General features: G+C 44.2%; 1 protein-coding gene across 2 annotated transcripts in view; it reads left to right on the forward strand.

Annotated features, from left to right (window-relative positions):
• The first annotated feature begins 3,440 nt into the window (after positions 1-3,440).
• LOC137426982 (limbic system-associated membrane protein) overlaps positions 3,441-16,892 on the forward strand; it is a 39,015-nt gene continuing 25,563 nt past the window's right edge. The window contains exons 1-6 of one of the 2 annotated variants that reach the window (XM_068116064.2): positions 3,441-3,631; positions 4,337-4,762; positions 11,065-11,343; positions 12,453-12,737; positions 13,106-13,390; positions 13,779-14,180. In XM_068116064.2, the coding sequence (XP_067972165.2) occupies positions 3,574-3,631; positions 4,337-4,762; positions 11,065-11,343; positions 12,453-12,737; positions 13,106-13,390; positions 13,779-14,180 (1,735 nt within the window). In that variant the 5' untranslated portion in view covers positions 3,441-3,573. The remainder of the gene's footprint in view (positions 3,632-4,336; positions 4,763-11,064; positions 11,344-12,452; positions 12,738-13,105; positions 13,391-13,778; positions 14,181-16,892) is intronic. The other variant, XM_078778799.1, reaches the window with a different exon arrangement.

Here is a 16,892-nt window from a genome sequence, read left to right on the forward strand (position 1 = left end):
TGTCGAGTCTAGGAATTATGTCTAGTCTCGGAATTATACCTAGTCGAGTAATTATGTCTAGTCTAGGAATTATGTCTGGTCTAGGAATTACGTCTTGTCCAGGAATTACGTCTCGTCTTGGAATTATGTCTCGTCTCGGAATTATGTCGAGTCTAGGAATTATGTCTCGTCCAGGAATTATGTCTAGTCTAGGAATTATGTCTAGTCTAGGAATTATGTCTAGTCTCGGAATTATGTCTAGTCGAGTAATTATGTCTCGTCTAGGAATTATGTCTAGTCTCAGAATTATGCCAAGTCGAATAATTATGTCTAGTCTAGGAATTATGCCGTCTCGGAATTATGTCTAGTCTCGGAATTATGCCGAGGCGAGTAATTATGTCTCGTCTCGGAATTATGTCGAGTCTTGGAATTATGTCGAGTCTAGGAATTATGTCGAGTCTCGGAATTATGCCTAGTCGAGTAATTATGCCGAGGCGAGTAATTATGTCTCGTCTCGGAATTATGTCGAGTCTTGGAATTATGTCGAGTCTAGGAATTATGTCCAGTCTCGGAATTATGTCCAGTCTCGGAATTATGTCCAGTCTCGGAATTATGTCTAGGCTCGGAATTATGTCGAGTCTCGGAATTATGTCTAGTCGAGTAATTATGTCTCATCTAGGAATTATGTCTAGTCTCAGAATTATGTCGAGTCTAGGAATTATGTCTAGTCTAGGAATTATGTCTAGTCTCGGAATTATGTCGAGTCTCGGAATTATGTCGAGTCTCGGAATTATGTCGAGTCTCGGAATTATGTCGAGTCTCGGAATTATGTCGAGTCTCGGAATTATGTCTAGTCGAGTAATTATGTCTCGTCTAGGAATTATGTCTAGTCTCAGAATTATGCCTAGTCGAATAATTATGTCTAGTCTAGGAATTATTTCTCGTCTCGGAATTATGTCTGCTCGGAATTATGCCGAGGCGAGTAATTATGTCTCGTCTCGGAATTATGTCGAGTCTTGGAATTATGTCGAGTCTAGGAATTATGTCGAGTCTAGGAATTATGTCGAGTCTAGGAATTATGTCTAGTCTCGGAATTATGCCGAGTCGAGTAATTATGTCTAGTCTCGGAATTATGTCTAGTCTCGGAATTATGTCTAGTCTCGGAATTATGCCGAGGCGAGTAATTATGTCTCGTCTCGGAATTATGTCGAGTCTCGGAATTATGTCGAGTCTAGGAATTATGTCTAGTCTCGGAATTATGTCCAGTCTCGGAATTATGTCCAGTCTCGGAATTATGTCCAGTCTCGGAATTATGTCCAGTCTCGGAATTATGTCCAGTCTAGGAATTATGTCTAGTCTAGGAATTATGTCTAGTCTAGGAATTATGTCTAGTCTAGGAATTATGTCTAGTCTAGGAATTATGTCTAGTCTAGGAATTATGTCTCGTCTAGGAATTATGTCTAGTCTAGGAATTATATCTAGTCTCGGAATTATGTCGTTGAGGAATTATATCTGGTCCAGGAATTAAATCTAGTTTAAGAATTATGTCTAGTCTAGGAATCATGTCTAGTCTAGGAATTATGCCGAGTCGAGTAATTATGTCTAGTCTCGGAATTGTGTCTCGTGTAGGAATTATTTCTCGTCTCGGAATTATGTCTAGTCCAGGAATTATGTCCAGTCCAGTAATTATTTCTCGTCTTGGAATTATGTCTGGTATACGCCTTTGTTTAAATTGGTTTAGAACACGAGAAGGCTTCGATTGCATGAGAAAAGAAGAACTTGTGTTATCACATGAAAACTTCTGCAAAGCTCTTCCTTTGCTCTTTTACTCATAAGGGAACAATTATTCAAAAAACGTGTTTTTGTGGAAATGGCAACCTCACATAAGCCGTTCGCGACTTATTACGTTTATATATTGTTTTATAATGTGTTTTTTAAATTGTCAACCTTTACCTGCCCACAGGGCCGCTGAGAGGGGGGGGGGGGGCGGTAGGGGGGACGACCACCCCTGGGTCCGGACCTAAGGCTAATCGGGTCCGTAATTATTCCTTCAATTTGTTTTGTTTCATATAATTTGTTCGTGACGATGAAACGCGGTGTACAGATTATTTTGTGTCTCCCTCCAAGTCACTCAGGCGATACTATTGCCATGAGCAGTAAACGCCCTCCCTCGAGAAATGTGGGAACTGTGGAACAACTACATTATGATAATTGAGGTGATGACGTAAATGACGTAAATGACGTAATGTCGCCCAAACCTCGACCCATGATAGATGAGCTAACGTGATTCCCCGGTCGTAATTTATTTTTTCAAAATTGATGCACACACGTCATCAATGGAGTGACGTTATTTTACGGCCTACCTCGGCCCTAGTCAAAGATAGCCGGAAGCGATGAAACAAAATGATCGAAGTGCTGCAGAAAAACTAGAAAATTAAAAGTAGATGAGAAGTCACATGTAAGTTTTTTTAAGTTTCCAATTTCTTCAATAGTAAAACGGAGAATGAAGCAGCACTGGTAACGTTAGGACTAACAGGTAAAAACATTTGCACCTCACTAACCTCATTATTTCCGAGTTATAGCTCGAGTTTGTCATTTTTTTAACCTTACACAATGCACTAACACTGTGATGTCAAATGAATTTAGAAACATTACATTCGTGTTATATTATTAATTTTCTTCTTCATTGTAATCACTACATTTTCTGTGTTGTGTTGGTGAATGTTGGAGAATAGAGTGAAGTGAAATCGCAAACTGTGGTGTGTTATTGAAGGGACATGCATTGTTAAAATTGGACTCTTTATTCTTGTTCAGAATGGGTTGGGTGGGAATAGAGGGGGTGTGGGGGTTGGGGTGTGGGGTGGGGTGTGTGCGGCTGTGGTGGGGATTGGGGGGGTTGGTGTGGAGGGCCCTATCCTTGACTTCTGCCCAGGGCCCCAGAATCACGAAGTCTGCCCCGAAGGTTAGTTTGGTTTGTTCGTTTGAGAACATTGGGGTGTACTTTGTAGACCATATTCGTTTTAATTCCAGATCATGGAGGGATTAGGTGTGGGATTGAGATCCTTTAATATCGACACAATGAAAGATCCTGAAATTTTAATTATTGAGAAATTACCGGAAAACCCATGGATAAAAATATCAGGATTGGTGGAACAAATGTGACAAAACGTTCCCAGTTCAAGTTCTGCAATCTGAACGCATTCAATTTCTTCCTTCTCCATTTTCTGACAAAGCTGCAGACATGTCTCCAAAGTTAGTTTGTGGACAATAGTTGCAAATGTATTTTTATTATGAGGAAATTCAGACATGCTAACAATGAGTGTCCATGAGGGATAATTGCAGTTTTTATTATTTTGTCACCTCGACCTCTCTTGTCTCAAACCTCCTCGATATCGTTCAGGCTCCGCCCCCTTGTGGGAGGAGATTGTGGAACGTTCTGATTGGATGTGAAGTGAATTGTCCACAAGTGCTCTTGGTGTTATTGGGAGTGTTTGATATCGGGATCTGGAACTCGGTGCTCGATTCATAATCTCTGATCTCAGGTACCAATTTCACATCGGCACCAATTTGAGGATCTTCTTCTCCCTTCAGACAATGATCTTTATCATTTATCCCGCTCTTCTGATGATGATCTCGGGATCTGTAATAACCGGTAAGTCATTTATTACTTTTCTGATCATCCATGACCCCACACCACTCCCTCTCCCTTATTAAACGTTAATTTAATTTGATGGAAGACCTTCATGTATTTCAAACAAAACCAATTTAAAGTGTTCACAATTACCATAACGAATTGACAATTCCATAACTTTGACCATCTATTTATTATGTACACAAACATGGTAAATTTTCTCCATCTTTACATATATGGCCTCCTTACATATATGGCCATCCTTACTTATGTGGACATATATGGCCTCCCTCGATCTTGTTTCACTCGGCCTCACGGAAAACACAAAGTCTGTAGTCCTGAGCTTGAATCTTACCCTAATATTACTCTTACCTCCTTTTTCTCTTTCTTTATCAATTATAAATGTATTAATCTTGCCAAATCTCCGCTTCCCTATTCCACACGTACATTATATTTAGATGTCACTTTATAGACATTTTGTCTCGGATGAATCTTCGGAAACTGTCTTTGGATAAAATCCTCATCTGGTTGGTGTTTTTCCAGTTTTTGCTATTTTTCGATATTTTTACGTTTTGAATACATTTCCTCAATCAAAAATTAAACTTTTAAACTTCCTTTTTGGGTTGTAACTGTTTTATATCTTCGTGTTAGTTGTTTATAGATTTTACAGAATGACCAACTTGGTGATTATCAACATAAGTGCTGGTGGTGTTGTATTTCCCACAGAATCACAAAATCTGGACACGGAAAACTGTACAATTGAGGAAATATCTAGAAGGGTTAAAATTGGAATTTGTGCAGATCGGGAAGTGATCGGTTTTTGGGGCAAGGATGTAGTTCTTACCTGTCGGTTTAGTCACAGTAAACAAAGCAGATTCACATCTCTACATTTCTTGTTGTACAAATTGAACAAAGAAATCCCCCAAAAATTTTTAGTTTACAGCAATTCATCAGATTCCCAATCTGGGCATTTAATAAACAGGATCAAACCTGTAGAGAACCCACGTAAAGGTGATTGCTCGGTGAGGATCAGAAACCTGACGATGGAGGATGAGGGGATGTACGTGTGTCGGTTTGAATGGAGAGAGTCAAATGGACATCCAAATGGATTTGAAACACGTCACACAAAACGAACAAACCTTCAAGTCGATGGTGAGTAAATCTAAAGTATATCAACTTGAAATTACCATCAAAATGTGTTCTCAGTTTTTGCTGCAATTTATAATGTTCTCAGTCATTAATAATAATAATAATAATAATGATTATAAAAAGAACAACAACAAAATTTACAATTGTGAGTTGATATTGAAAGTAAAGAATATAATTTTGAACATAAGACCTACATAGCACTTGTATCTTGTTAATTTAACATTTATGTCGAATTGTTTGAAAACTGACTTTGTAGAAAGTTTGTATCATGTTATTTATAAAGTGTTTTGAATGCATATTAAGTGAACGTCACTTTTATTTACACTGTTACACGATGTGAAACAACTTTTGTTACCTGCGCCACCAAAGGTGGACGGAGGTTATGTTTTCACCTGTGTCTGTTTGTCTGTCGGTGAACAGGATATGTCAAAAATGTGTGGTCGGATTTGAATGAAATTTGGTGGAAAGTTTCGGTATTTGTCAAGGACGAAATGATTAGATTTTGGTGAAGATCTGGATTCAGATACTAGAATTTATTAAGTGATTCTTTACCATTGAGTGATTGAGCTAAAAACGATATATAACTCCATATCTCAAAACGATATGGATGGTTTCAGACAAAACTTGGTGCACAGGTTTGGTGTGTGAAAAGCACGAATAGATTCGGTTTTGGTGAAGATCCGAGTCCGGATCCGGATATGAGTGAATTTTCACCATTGAGAGATGGGGCCAAAACAGATTAGCATGATATTTCAAAAAGTTGTGGAGGAGTTATGACAAAACTTGCTGGTTGAGTTGTGTCGTTAACAACAACAAGCCGATTCGATTTTGGTTCAGATCTGGATCCAGATCTGGCCTGTCTGTGGAATATAAAACATAAACTGTTCATTCTGGCGGAGGTATGCGTTCTTCCAATACTGTTGTAGTTTTAATAAAGGAAATCCTTTAAGGAAGTTTTTACCATAAAAGGTGTTATATAATCCAATCTACAACTTTCTTCCCCTTTTTTTTTAATACCTGAACACCTGAATCAAGTTGTTACAGTGCAGGTAACTCATGTAAATGCTGAGGATTCCAACGAACATACTCACAAGTTTCATTCATCAAACGATTTCCTTGATTTTGATACATTTCCCAATCATAATTACATGAGTTGTGTTGTGGAAATCAACCAGATGCACAACTTGTCCCATAGGTAGGTTTAATCTCAATTAGATCTTTGACATCATCCTGTAAAATACAATCATGCAATAGATATCAGGATCTTGGTATCATACTGAGCGGACCGATAATAATAGACAAAGCAAGCTAGTCTAGCATATATGTGCGAGTCTAGCATATACGTACCATTCACGACTACATGTAAAGTAAATGTCACAGGTGTGGCTTCGCGTTGCGGACGTCCCAGGTTTTATAGACGCCCTTCAGTGGCCGAAGCGAGTAACTCTCCTGGGTTCAACTTTGGTATAATTTCACTACATTCTCCCCGCCGTTAGAACTATACTGCCGCTAGGCAGATCGTAAGCGTGCGTCAGCATTAATTGATTAGGGTACGTCATTCCATGTCAGTCGGTCCACCCGTAGCGGTCGGGGCGGCGAACTACCCTGCCAGCCCGCGTCCGGAAACTACCGGGTGCGGCGTCCCCAAGCCCGGAGTCCCCGTCGGAGTAGCCGCTGGAGGCAGGTGTCGGAGGGGGGGACCTCAGAGCCTTCAGGCAGGGGTGTAGGTGACGACAGAGGTGACGGCAAAGGTTCCATAGAGGAAGCTTCGGTGGAGTCCATAGACTCGTAGATCGGTTCGTCGATATCCCTATAAGGGTCGATGACTCCACAAGGGGCGAGATGGCGTACGGAGACAGTGGACTCGCGTCCATCTGCCGTCAGCACACGAGCATGCTCGGGATTAGCCTGGAGTACCTGCACCTTATCCACAAAGGGGTCGTACTTGCTCGTGCGCACCGCTCGTTTGAGATAAGCCGGCCCCGGCTCAGCGAGCCAGCGGGGTAAAGATCGGATACTAGCTGAGCTTCTAGGGTGGTGGAACAGTCGTTCGTGAGGAGTCTGGTTGGTGGCCGTACATAGGAGAGCCCGGATCGAGTTCAGAGCCGCAGGTAGCGACCAAGCCCATTTATCGAGACCCCGGCCGTGGGTCCGGAGGCTTAGCGTGACGGCCCTCCATATAATCCCATTGAAGCGTTCGATCTGCCCATTCGCCTGGGGTCTGTACGGTGTGGTGTAACTCGAAGCAACATTATTTTGGAGCAAAAAACCTCACCTCCTGCGACAGGAACACCGCACCCCGATCGGTATGCACGTAGGCCGGATACCCAAACATAGAAAACAAATTCTGCAGGCACCGTATGACCGTGGCAGCCATCATATCCCCGCACATGTAAGCAAAGGGGAATCGCGAGTACTCATCAACGATAGTGAGCAGATCACGAGAATTGCTCGACACCGGCAACGGTCCTTTGAAATCCATTGCCAATCTCTCCCACGGTCTAGTAGCCCGAACCAGCGACCCCATGGGAGGGTTGTAAAAACGCGGTTTGAGTTCCGCACATATAGCGCAGTCACGGCAGATCCGGCGGATGTCCTCAACCGAGTACGGCAGATTACTACTACGCACAAAATGAGCAAAACGCGTCACCCCTGGATGACACATAGTGTCATGCAGAGTGCGCAGCCCCTCCAAAGTTACGATCCCCGCGCACGTAGCCGGCCTCGATAAGGCGTCGGTGACCAGGTTGTCCTTCCCCGGGCGGTATTTGATGGTGTAGCAGAAGTCAGCGAGTTCGATACGCCAGCGAGTGATTTTCTCATTCTTAATACGTTGAGCATGTAAGGTGTCGTACATGAACGCAATGCTTTGTTGGTCCGTGATGATTTGGAAGCATCGCCCGAGTAAGTACGGTCGCCACCGCCGAATCGACTCGACGATCGCATACGCTTTCTTTTCGCGGACTCTCACCTCCGCTCAGCGGAGGTGAGAGTCCGCGAGAAGAAAGCCACCGGGCGCCCCCATTGGGAGAGAGTTGCCGCTATCGCATGATCCGAGGCATCACTTTCTACGACGAAAGATTCGCTCTCGTCGATTGTCGCCACAGCGGCGCAAGCGATGTCGGCCTTAAGGCCCCCCAAGGCCGCCGGGCTCATGGGGAACATGTCGCAGGCCACGAGGGGGCGGAGCTTCGCGGAGAAATTTTGCACCCACTTCGAATAGTGGGCGAACAGCCCGAGAGCACGCTTCAGCGAAGCTCGATCGCCGGGCGGGGCCATATCGAGCAAACGTCGCAGACGCTCCTTATCCGGAGAGACAGAGCCATGGGTCACCGTGTACCCCAGAAGATCTATCATGCGTTGAGAGTAACGACACTTAGCCTCATTCATGGTTAGGCGATACCGATGTGCGACCTCGAGGAAGCGCCTCAGATTAGCATCGTGATGCTCTTGGTCATACCCACAAACCGTAAGATTGTCCAGATAGACAAAGACATCTGTCAAGTTCTCCTTAGTAACGAGGTCGTCCATAGCCCTCTGAAAACAGGCGACCCCGTTCGTTAGCCCAAAAGGCAATCGGGTGAACTGGTATAACCTTTGACCCGATTCAAAGGCGGTGTAGATGCGATCAGCCCTAGAGATGGGGATCTGATGATACGCACTACGCAGATAGAGAGTGCTGTAGACGGAGTACTGGGCCACCAGTCGTACTAGCGCGTCCATCCCCGGTAAGGGGTAGGCGTCCAGCTGTGTAAAGCAATTAACCGTCTGTGAGTAGTCGATTACCATACGCCGGCGATGGGCCTCACTTCGCACCACTAAGACCTGGGCCCGCCACGGCGACTGGCTAGGTTCGATAACACCGTCCTTTAAGAGTTGGGCCGTTTCTTCCGCAATGAATTGCGCGTCCACTCGTGAGTAGCGCCACGATTTTACTGCTACAGGAGCGCAGTCAGTGGTCAGGTTGGGAAACAGCGAAAGAGGCTCAATTTCCATTTTCGCGAGTGCACACACAGCAAGCGTGTCCGTCCCACTGAATTCAATTTCCAAACGTCCATGTCGTTTAAGGAAATCGTGTCCTAACAGGATGTCAGCACATAAGGCAGGCAAGACCATGAGATGTACATCGGAAAACATGCGTCCCTTTATCACAAGTTTTAATCGACATTCCCCTTTCGTGCTGAGCCGAAGTCCCTGGGAGGCCATGAACATCCGTCGTGTAGTCCCGATGACCGGCCAACCATGTTGACGCACCAGCCGCTGATCGATGAAACTATCCGTAGATCCTGTGTCGATTAGGGCCCGTGCAAAAATGCCTTCGACCAAGAGCGGGATAATGGCCTGATCAAGGCCAGAAGATCCGGCAGGTATTGCGCCGTCCGAGCGAGAAGATCGCGCCTCATGCGTGGATCCCACACCGGCTGCAGTTTTCCGGTCGTCGAAGGAGCCTCCGGAGGGCCCCCGTGCCAAACGCATAGTTGGACGTGCCGATCCAAGAGCGTGTAGTTCGTACGAGCCGCCATCAGATGGCGCTCGTGTCACGTGCGAAAGATCGCAGTCAATTGTACTTTCACTGCCGTCAGATGGCGCATGCGCATGCACAATAGGAGGAGCTTTCAAAGCCGGAACTGTTTGTTTGTTTGAGGAAGGTGTTCGAATGCCAGTCAAGGTCGATCGCTCCGCGGCCGGTCGCGTTCGCGACATTTGTTGTGGTGGCCCGATGTATTTCACCAAGGACATGCGTGCAGCCAGGGGCCCGGGAGGAGGAGGACAGCTCATCAAGGCCGGGTGAGGCGCCCTACTCCGTGCTCGGTCCGCTGGCTCCGCGATAAGCCCATTCAAGGTCGCGCGTGCTCGTGTGCCCCGCGCGGCCTTCTTGCAGACTTTAGCAAAGTGTCCTTTCGTAGAACACAAATGGCATATGGCTTCCCGAGCCAGACACGCTGACCTGGGATGCTGCCGGTTGCCACAGAAGTAACACGTCGCGTTCCGGTCAGGCCTGGCTGCTGTAGCTGCTGCTAGGCCGGAATCCGAGTCCACCTCGGGAGCGGCCAGGGGCTCGGCCGTAGTCGAGTCCGCACCCGTATCCTCGGCGGTAGCCCTCTCCAGTCGCGCGAGTTGAGTAGTCCACGCAACGATCCGAGAGTGGTCATAAGCGGTGGATTGTTTCCGGGCTTCAGTGTAAACGTTGGCCACCCGTAGAGCCTCCGCGAACGTTAGGTCAGCTGTCTCCAGGAGCCTGAGTCTCAGATCTGTAGAGCTGATTCCAGAGACGAAAGCGTCTTGGACAAGATCGTCCTGGACTTGCTCGTGTGTCCGTACCTCTTGAGTACTGTCCGCGAGGAGGTGCCGCAGCTCCTGAGCGAAGCGGTCGATCGACTCGGTTGGCTGTTGACGTCGCGTGGCGAGCAGATGCCGGTTGTACACCACGCTCCGTTTCTTAATGTAGAGTCGCTTTAGTTCTGCCACGGCGGTATCGTACGTCGTACATCGAACGATGCTCCTGTAAACGTTGTGGTCGACTTTGGTCTGTAGCACAGACAGCTCCGTTTCAGCGGTGGGTACGGCATCATGGGCGCCGAACTGGTTCTTCAGCGTTTTGAGCCAGTGAGCGAACACCGAGCCCGACTCCTCAGCTTGTGGGTCGGAGCCGAGTATCGGTACGTTGATCATCTTGTGTCCCGCCACTTCCGTAGATCTTAATTGAGATTAAGTGTTGTGGAAATCAACCAGATCCACAACTTGTCCCAAAGGTAGGTTTAATCTCAATTAGATCTTTGACATCATGCTGTAAAATACAATCATGCAGTAGATATCAGGATCTTGGTATCATACTGAGCGGACCGATAATAATAGACAAAGCAAGCTAGTCTAGCATATATGTGCGAGTCTAGCATATACGTACCATTCACGACTACATGTAAAGTAAATGTCACAGGTGTGGCTTCGCGTCACGGACGTCCCAGGTTTTATAGACGCCCTTCAGTGGCCGAAGCGAGTAACTCTCCTCGGTTCAACTTTGGTATAATTTCACTACAAGTTGGTCATTAAATTATGAACACGTGAGGATAAAAATGTAAATTTTAACAAGTTTACTGCAGTTAATCTGAAGTTATAACCAAATAGAAAATTCTGGAACATCCTTGGTAGTTACGATGTGGATCGACACATTTACAGGAAATTGTTTCAGATTTTATGAAGAATAATACTTTTAAAGGGTTAATTCACCAAAGCATAAACTTTACCAGTGTTTGATGTAACACAGTGTAGAACTTTAAACAGAATGTGTTTCTGTGGTTCCACAGTGCGTCCGAAAATCCTGAAGATGAGATCAGATGTGAACCCTTGGAGTCTGGTTTGTGAGGCCGAGGGCAAGCCGAGTCCAAACATCTCATGGTTGAACCCACACGGACAACTTGTTATTGGGAGAAAGATTACAAGGAGTCAAATAATTGTTCAAAACAAGATGAAATATCACAGTTCGATGAACCTCACGGAAGAAGATCCAGAAGTAAACTACACCTGCTTGGTGAAAAACAAGCATGGGAACGCCATGGGGGACGTGACCTTCGTCATACCCTCCGGTAAGGCACCGACCGGAGGAGGTCTTGTGGTTTGTGATTGTCTCGTCCATCTCCTTGTGCATCATTCTTCTCATTTTGATTCTTCCAACTCTTCCGTTTGCCATATTTATGTCATTTCTACTCAACTTCATCTCTGTTGAAGAGTTGAGGTGAAACTGGAACACTTTTTTGTGATGGATAAACATTTCTATTTTACATCAGGGCAGGTTTATAATTTTATACAGACGTGCTAATTATCATCTGATGAGGAATTTTGATAGATATTGTTTTGTTTAGTCTGTGGTATATTAGGGTATTGTAAAGTACAATTGTAAAATTGTTGTTGATGTTCTGCCATGTATTATAATCTATACGATTAATAGATGTCCACAACCAGCTGTGACCAGGTTGTGGAACGTCTGCCGAGGCCCTTGTGTGACTGCGATGAAAAAGGACCTCACTGAAAGTTCTGGTCATTCACAAAGTTCAGGATAATATTTTAGTCTTCATTGTCTTCTATGTTGTCTGTTGTACCACAACGGCACCAATTATTCCACACAGATTTTTCAATTCAGGCTCGGAAAATTTGAGCTCTCCAGTGGCAAGTGTAGATATGCTTGTGCGGTGTGCTCTGTGCACCTCCTTTCCCAACACGAAGGAAAGATTCATCAACTTGTATTTTGTGGCCTTCAAAGCCATCCCACAACCAAGTTGACTTAACAAGAAATGTTTGCAATGGTAAAATCTATCTTCATGCAGATTTCCATTATGATTGGATGGAAAATGCGGCGGACAGCATTCCAAAAAATCATTTATCTCCAGGAATTGGTTGCAGTGTTTCATGTAGCAGGAAATCTTTTTTTTCTTCCACCCACCCCTCACTTTTTCACCTTTATTCGCTTTTAAATTCGTTTTAATGCAATGGTTTGAGCGATTTGCGCAACATTTTCAACATGGGAGCACCTTAGCATGGACACTTTTTCATGAAGTTGCATGATGATTGGATGGAAAATATAGCCGGCATTCCATAAGTCTGTTTTCTGTAGGCATGCATATGCAAGGTGTTTCATGTTACAGGAATAAATGATCTCAACCTCGGCCAAATTAAGTATATTTATTTGGTCCCACAGTGTGTTCAAAGATTCTGCGGATTCAGCCAGACTTGAACTCCAGCACCTCTTGGGGGCTGCGCTGTGAAGCTAAGGCCAAACCTAGTCCAACTATCACATGGATGAACCCACATGGACTCAAGGTTAATGGGAGTGAGGCCACACTGGTTGCAATTGATCAAAACAAGATACGATATCTCAGTGTTTTGAACCGCACAGAAGATGATCCGGAAGGAAACTACACCTGCTTGGTGAAGAACAACTGTGGAAACGCCACGGGGAATGTGATCTTCATCATACCGTCCAGTAAGGCACCGAACGGGGGCGGTCTTGTGGTTTGTGATTGTCTCGTCCATCTCCTCGTGCCTCATTCTTCTTATTTTGTTTATTCCAACTCTTCCGTTCACCCTGAGGATCTCATTTCCATTCAACTTTGTCTCTTTTGAAGAGTTTAGATCGAAAGTACAACACTTTTTTGTGATGGATAAACATTTCTATTTTACATCAGGGCAAGTTTATAATTCTATACAGACGTGCTAATTATCATCTGAGGAATTTTGATAAATATTGTTTTGTTTAGTCTTTGGTATATTAGGGTCATGTAAAGTAAAATTGTTGTTGATGTTCTGCATTGTATTGTAATTTATATTAATTATATTTATTTGGTCCCTTAGTGCGTCCGAAGATCCTGCGGATCCAGCCAGAGTTGAACTCCAGCACCTCTTGGGGGCTGCTTTGTGAAGCTAAAGCCAAACCGAGTCCAACTATCATGTGGTTAAACCCAAATGGACGCAAGGTTAATGGGAGTGAGGCCACACTGGTTGCAATTGATCAAAACAAGATACGATATCTCAGTTTTTTGAAACGAACAGAAGATGATCCAGAAGGAAACTACACCTGCTTGGTGAAGAACAACTGTGGAAACGCCACGGGGAATGTGATCTTCGACATACCCTCCAGTAAGGCACCGAACGGGGGAGGTCTTGTGGTTTGTGATTGTCTCGTCCATCTCCTCGTGCCTCATTCTTCTTATTTTGTTTGTTCCAACTCTTCTGTTCACCCTGAGGATTTTACTTACAATCAAATTTGTCTCTTTTGAAGAGTTTAGATCGAAAGTACAACACCTTTTTGTGGATATAACATTTGCGTTTTATATTCGAGCAAGTTTATTTCATCAAAATAGTTATCCACTGGAGAGATATTTTGGGAAACATATTGTTAAATCTTGTATTGTATGTGTACAGCACAATTCTGGTCAGGTACTTTTGCTTATGAAGTCCTGCAGTGTACCTTTTTATACAAAATAATTGTTTTATATATAAAATATTTATATACTTGATCCCACAGTGGCTCCGAAGATCTTGCGCATCTGGAAGGAGTTTGTGAACTCGAGCAACTCCTGGAAGTTTTTTTGTGAGGCCAAGGCTAAACCCGGACCGAACATCACCTTGTGGAACCCAAAGGGAGACTTAATGGTCAATGTCTCAGTGGGCCAAAATTATCTAAACAAATTACAACACATCACTGGTGATTATGCCATAAAAGAAGAAGATCCAGCAGGAAACTACAGCTGCCTGGTGAAGAATATTCACGGTACAGCACGGGCATACATTTTATATGAAGGATCAGGAAGAAATAATCCTCAGATCATCTTTACTGTGGTTGCATGGTCAACTTCCCTGTGCCTATTTCTTCTTCTTGTTACCATTGGAATCTGTATCTACAGAAAGAAATGGAAACCCCAAGAAGGTGAATGATTTGAATTGAATGTTTTTATTTGAACGTGTAAATCTTTATAAACAAACAGCATTCATAGATCGCATCGTCTTGCCTTGTTCGGTCATCCTGACCAAAAATACAATCGTTAATTGAAAACGCTACTATTTTGACCCACTGCTGTTATGGCCCAGACACTCCGAACATGCCTTCGCCCTATTATGTCACATACAGTCACGTGTAAAAGTAAGTACACCCCATGTAAAGTTTTGACTTTTTCAACATATTTCAACATACAGCTATTTGATCTTCATTTCAACAATGTTAATAGATAAAGGTGATATAATATAACAAATATCATGAAACATTTACATTTTGTAGTCCATTGTATAATTAAATAAACATAAATGCAAATTTTGCATGTGGAAAAAGTAAGTACACCCTTGGCTCTAATAGGTGGTATTGCCCCCTTTGGCAGAAACAACCTCAAGCAGGCGTTTCTTATAACTGTCTACCAGTCTCTGACATCGACTGGGAGAAATTTTTGCCCACTCCTCCATGCAGAATTCTTTCAGCTGTGCGATGTTTGAGGGGTTTCTTGCATGCACAGCTCGTTTCAAATCCCCCCACAACATCTCGATGGGATTTAGATCCGGGCTTTGACTTGGCCATTCCAGAACCCTCCATTTCTTTCTTTTCACCCATTCCTTGGTGGATTTACTGGTATGTTTAGGGTCATTGTCATGTTGCAAGGTCCACCTTCGGTTGAGCTTCAACTTTCCGACATGGCCTCACATTATCCTCAAGCACCCTCTGGTACAATGAAGAATTCATAGTGGATTATACAGATTTGGCATTTAATATGGAATATTGTTTTTGCGGGGGTGAACTTACTTTTCAAGATGTTTTAGAAATGCACTAAAAATACACAACATAATTCCAATAAAAGTTCATTGGAATTATGTTGAAATTATTCTAGATTTTGTTAATGTGACCTTTAAAAGAAACAAAAACCACATTTGACATTTCGAAGCAAATAAATTGATCCTTGAAAGTGATGTAAACTGATATCGAACTCAATTCATGGACAGTACTGTGTTAAACTTCTGTTCGTTTTCCAGAAGTATCTCTTTATTTTGCACATTAGCCAAAAAAAAATTAAACAAAACAAAAGTTAAATTACGACTGGGATTACGGACAGTAAAATTACAGTTCAGTACTTCGTGTAACCCCCACGAGCATTCATGAGAGCATGTACACATTGAGGCATGCTGTTCACGAGATTTGCCAAGGTTTGGACAGGAATCGCTTGCCATGCAGTGACAATAGCCTACTGAAATTCACGCACAGAGGTCGGCTGCTGGTCCAAGTGGTCGATTTGACACGTTAATTCTGCCCACAAGTTCTCTATCGGATTCATATCCGGGGACATGGCAGGCCACTCCATATGCTCCACACCACGGTCAGCAATAAAATGTTGGATCATGCGAGCACGATGAGGCCGTGCATTGTCATCTTGGAAGACAAAGTTTCCTCGAAAGGCTGCACGAGCAAATGGAAGCAATGTTTCTTCCAGAATGGCCCTGTACTTGAACTGGTTCAGGTTTCCATTCAGAACAACCAGGCATGCCTGCCCCCTGCATGAAAAGGGGGGCAGGCCCCCTGCATTTTGCCCCCTGCATGAAAAGCAGCCCAAACGGTCACCCCACCACCTCCAGCTTGGACTCTTGGCACTATACAATCTTTGTTGTAGGCTTCATGCACTTGTCTGCGCACTCGGACGCGGCCATCTTGACGATAGACCAGAAATCTAGACTCGTCACTGAAGATCACGTGATTACAGTGTCCTGGCTGCCATTGACGGTGCTCTCTGGCCCACTGCAATCGGCACTGGCGGTGTTGTCTGGTCAGGCGTGGCTTTCTCAGGGGACGCCTGGCACGATAGCCTGCTTGAACCAGTCGTTGGTTGACTCGCCTTCTGGATACAGGCACATTTGTCAGTTGCTGCCACTCAGCCCTAAGCCGATTAGCTGACTTGGTACGGCCATTGCGGACTAACCGGTGCAGCTGGCGATCATCACTCCTTGTGGTTCTGCGGGGACGTCCTGGCCTCGGTATTGGAGTAGGGACACCCCTCTGAGCATTTCGTTTCAGGATCTTTGACACCTGACCTTGAGTGATGCCATACTGCCGAGCAATAGCACGCTGTTTCATGCCTTAATTTCGTAAAGCCACCACTCCATGACAAACAGCATTGTCGAGTTGACGGACCATCTCCAGAGGAAGCGGCAATAACTTTTGGAGACATGCAGCAGTTGTTTTCCACTAATACAGAACGCAACAACCCTTGTATACCCGACTGTGAAGCCAATCATCAAATGCACCTGTCCGTACATTTTGCCACACCACCTGTGATATAATCCTGTTGTTGACTTCTTGTTGCGACAGACAATCAGTGAAATAGTTCTTTTAACAAATAAATCACCAAAGTGTAAAAGAAACTCACCAGATTGATATACTGAGTTAAGAAAATAAACCCAAGTCAAGAAAAAAAAAAATTCCATATTAAATGCCAAGTCTGTATGATGGTGAGCTGCCCAGGCCCTGATGCAGCAAAGCAACCCCAAACCATAATATTTCCACCACCATGCTTTACAGTTGGTATCAGGTTCTTGTGGTCAAATGCTGTCTTTGGTTTTCGCCAAACATGTCTTCTGGTACTGTGGCCAAATAGCTCTACCTTTG

Source organism: Myxine glutinosa, chromosome 5 (genome assembly GCF_964187855.1).
Source record: "Myxine glutinosa chromosome 5, kmMyxGlut1.1, whole genome shotgun sequence".
Lineage (NCBI taxonomy): Eukaryota > Metazoa > Chordata > Myxini > Myxiniformes > Myxinidae > Myxine > Myxine glutinosa.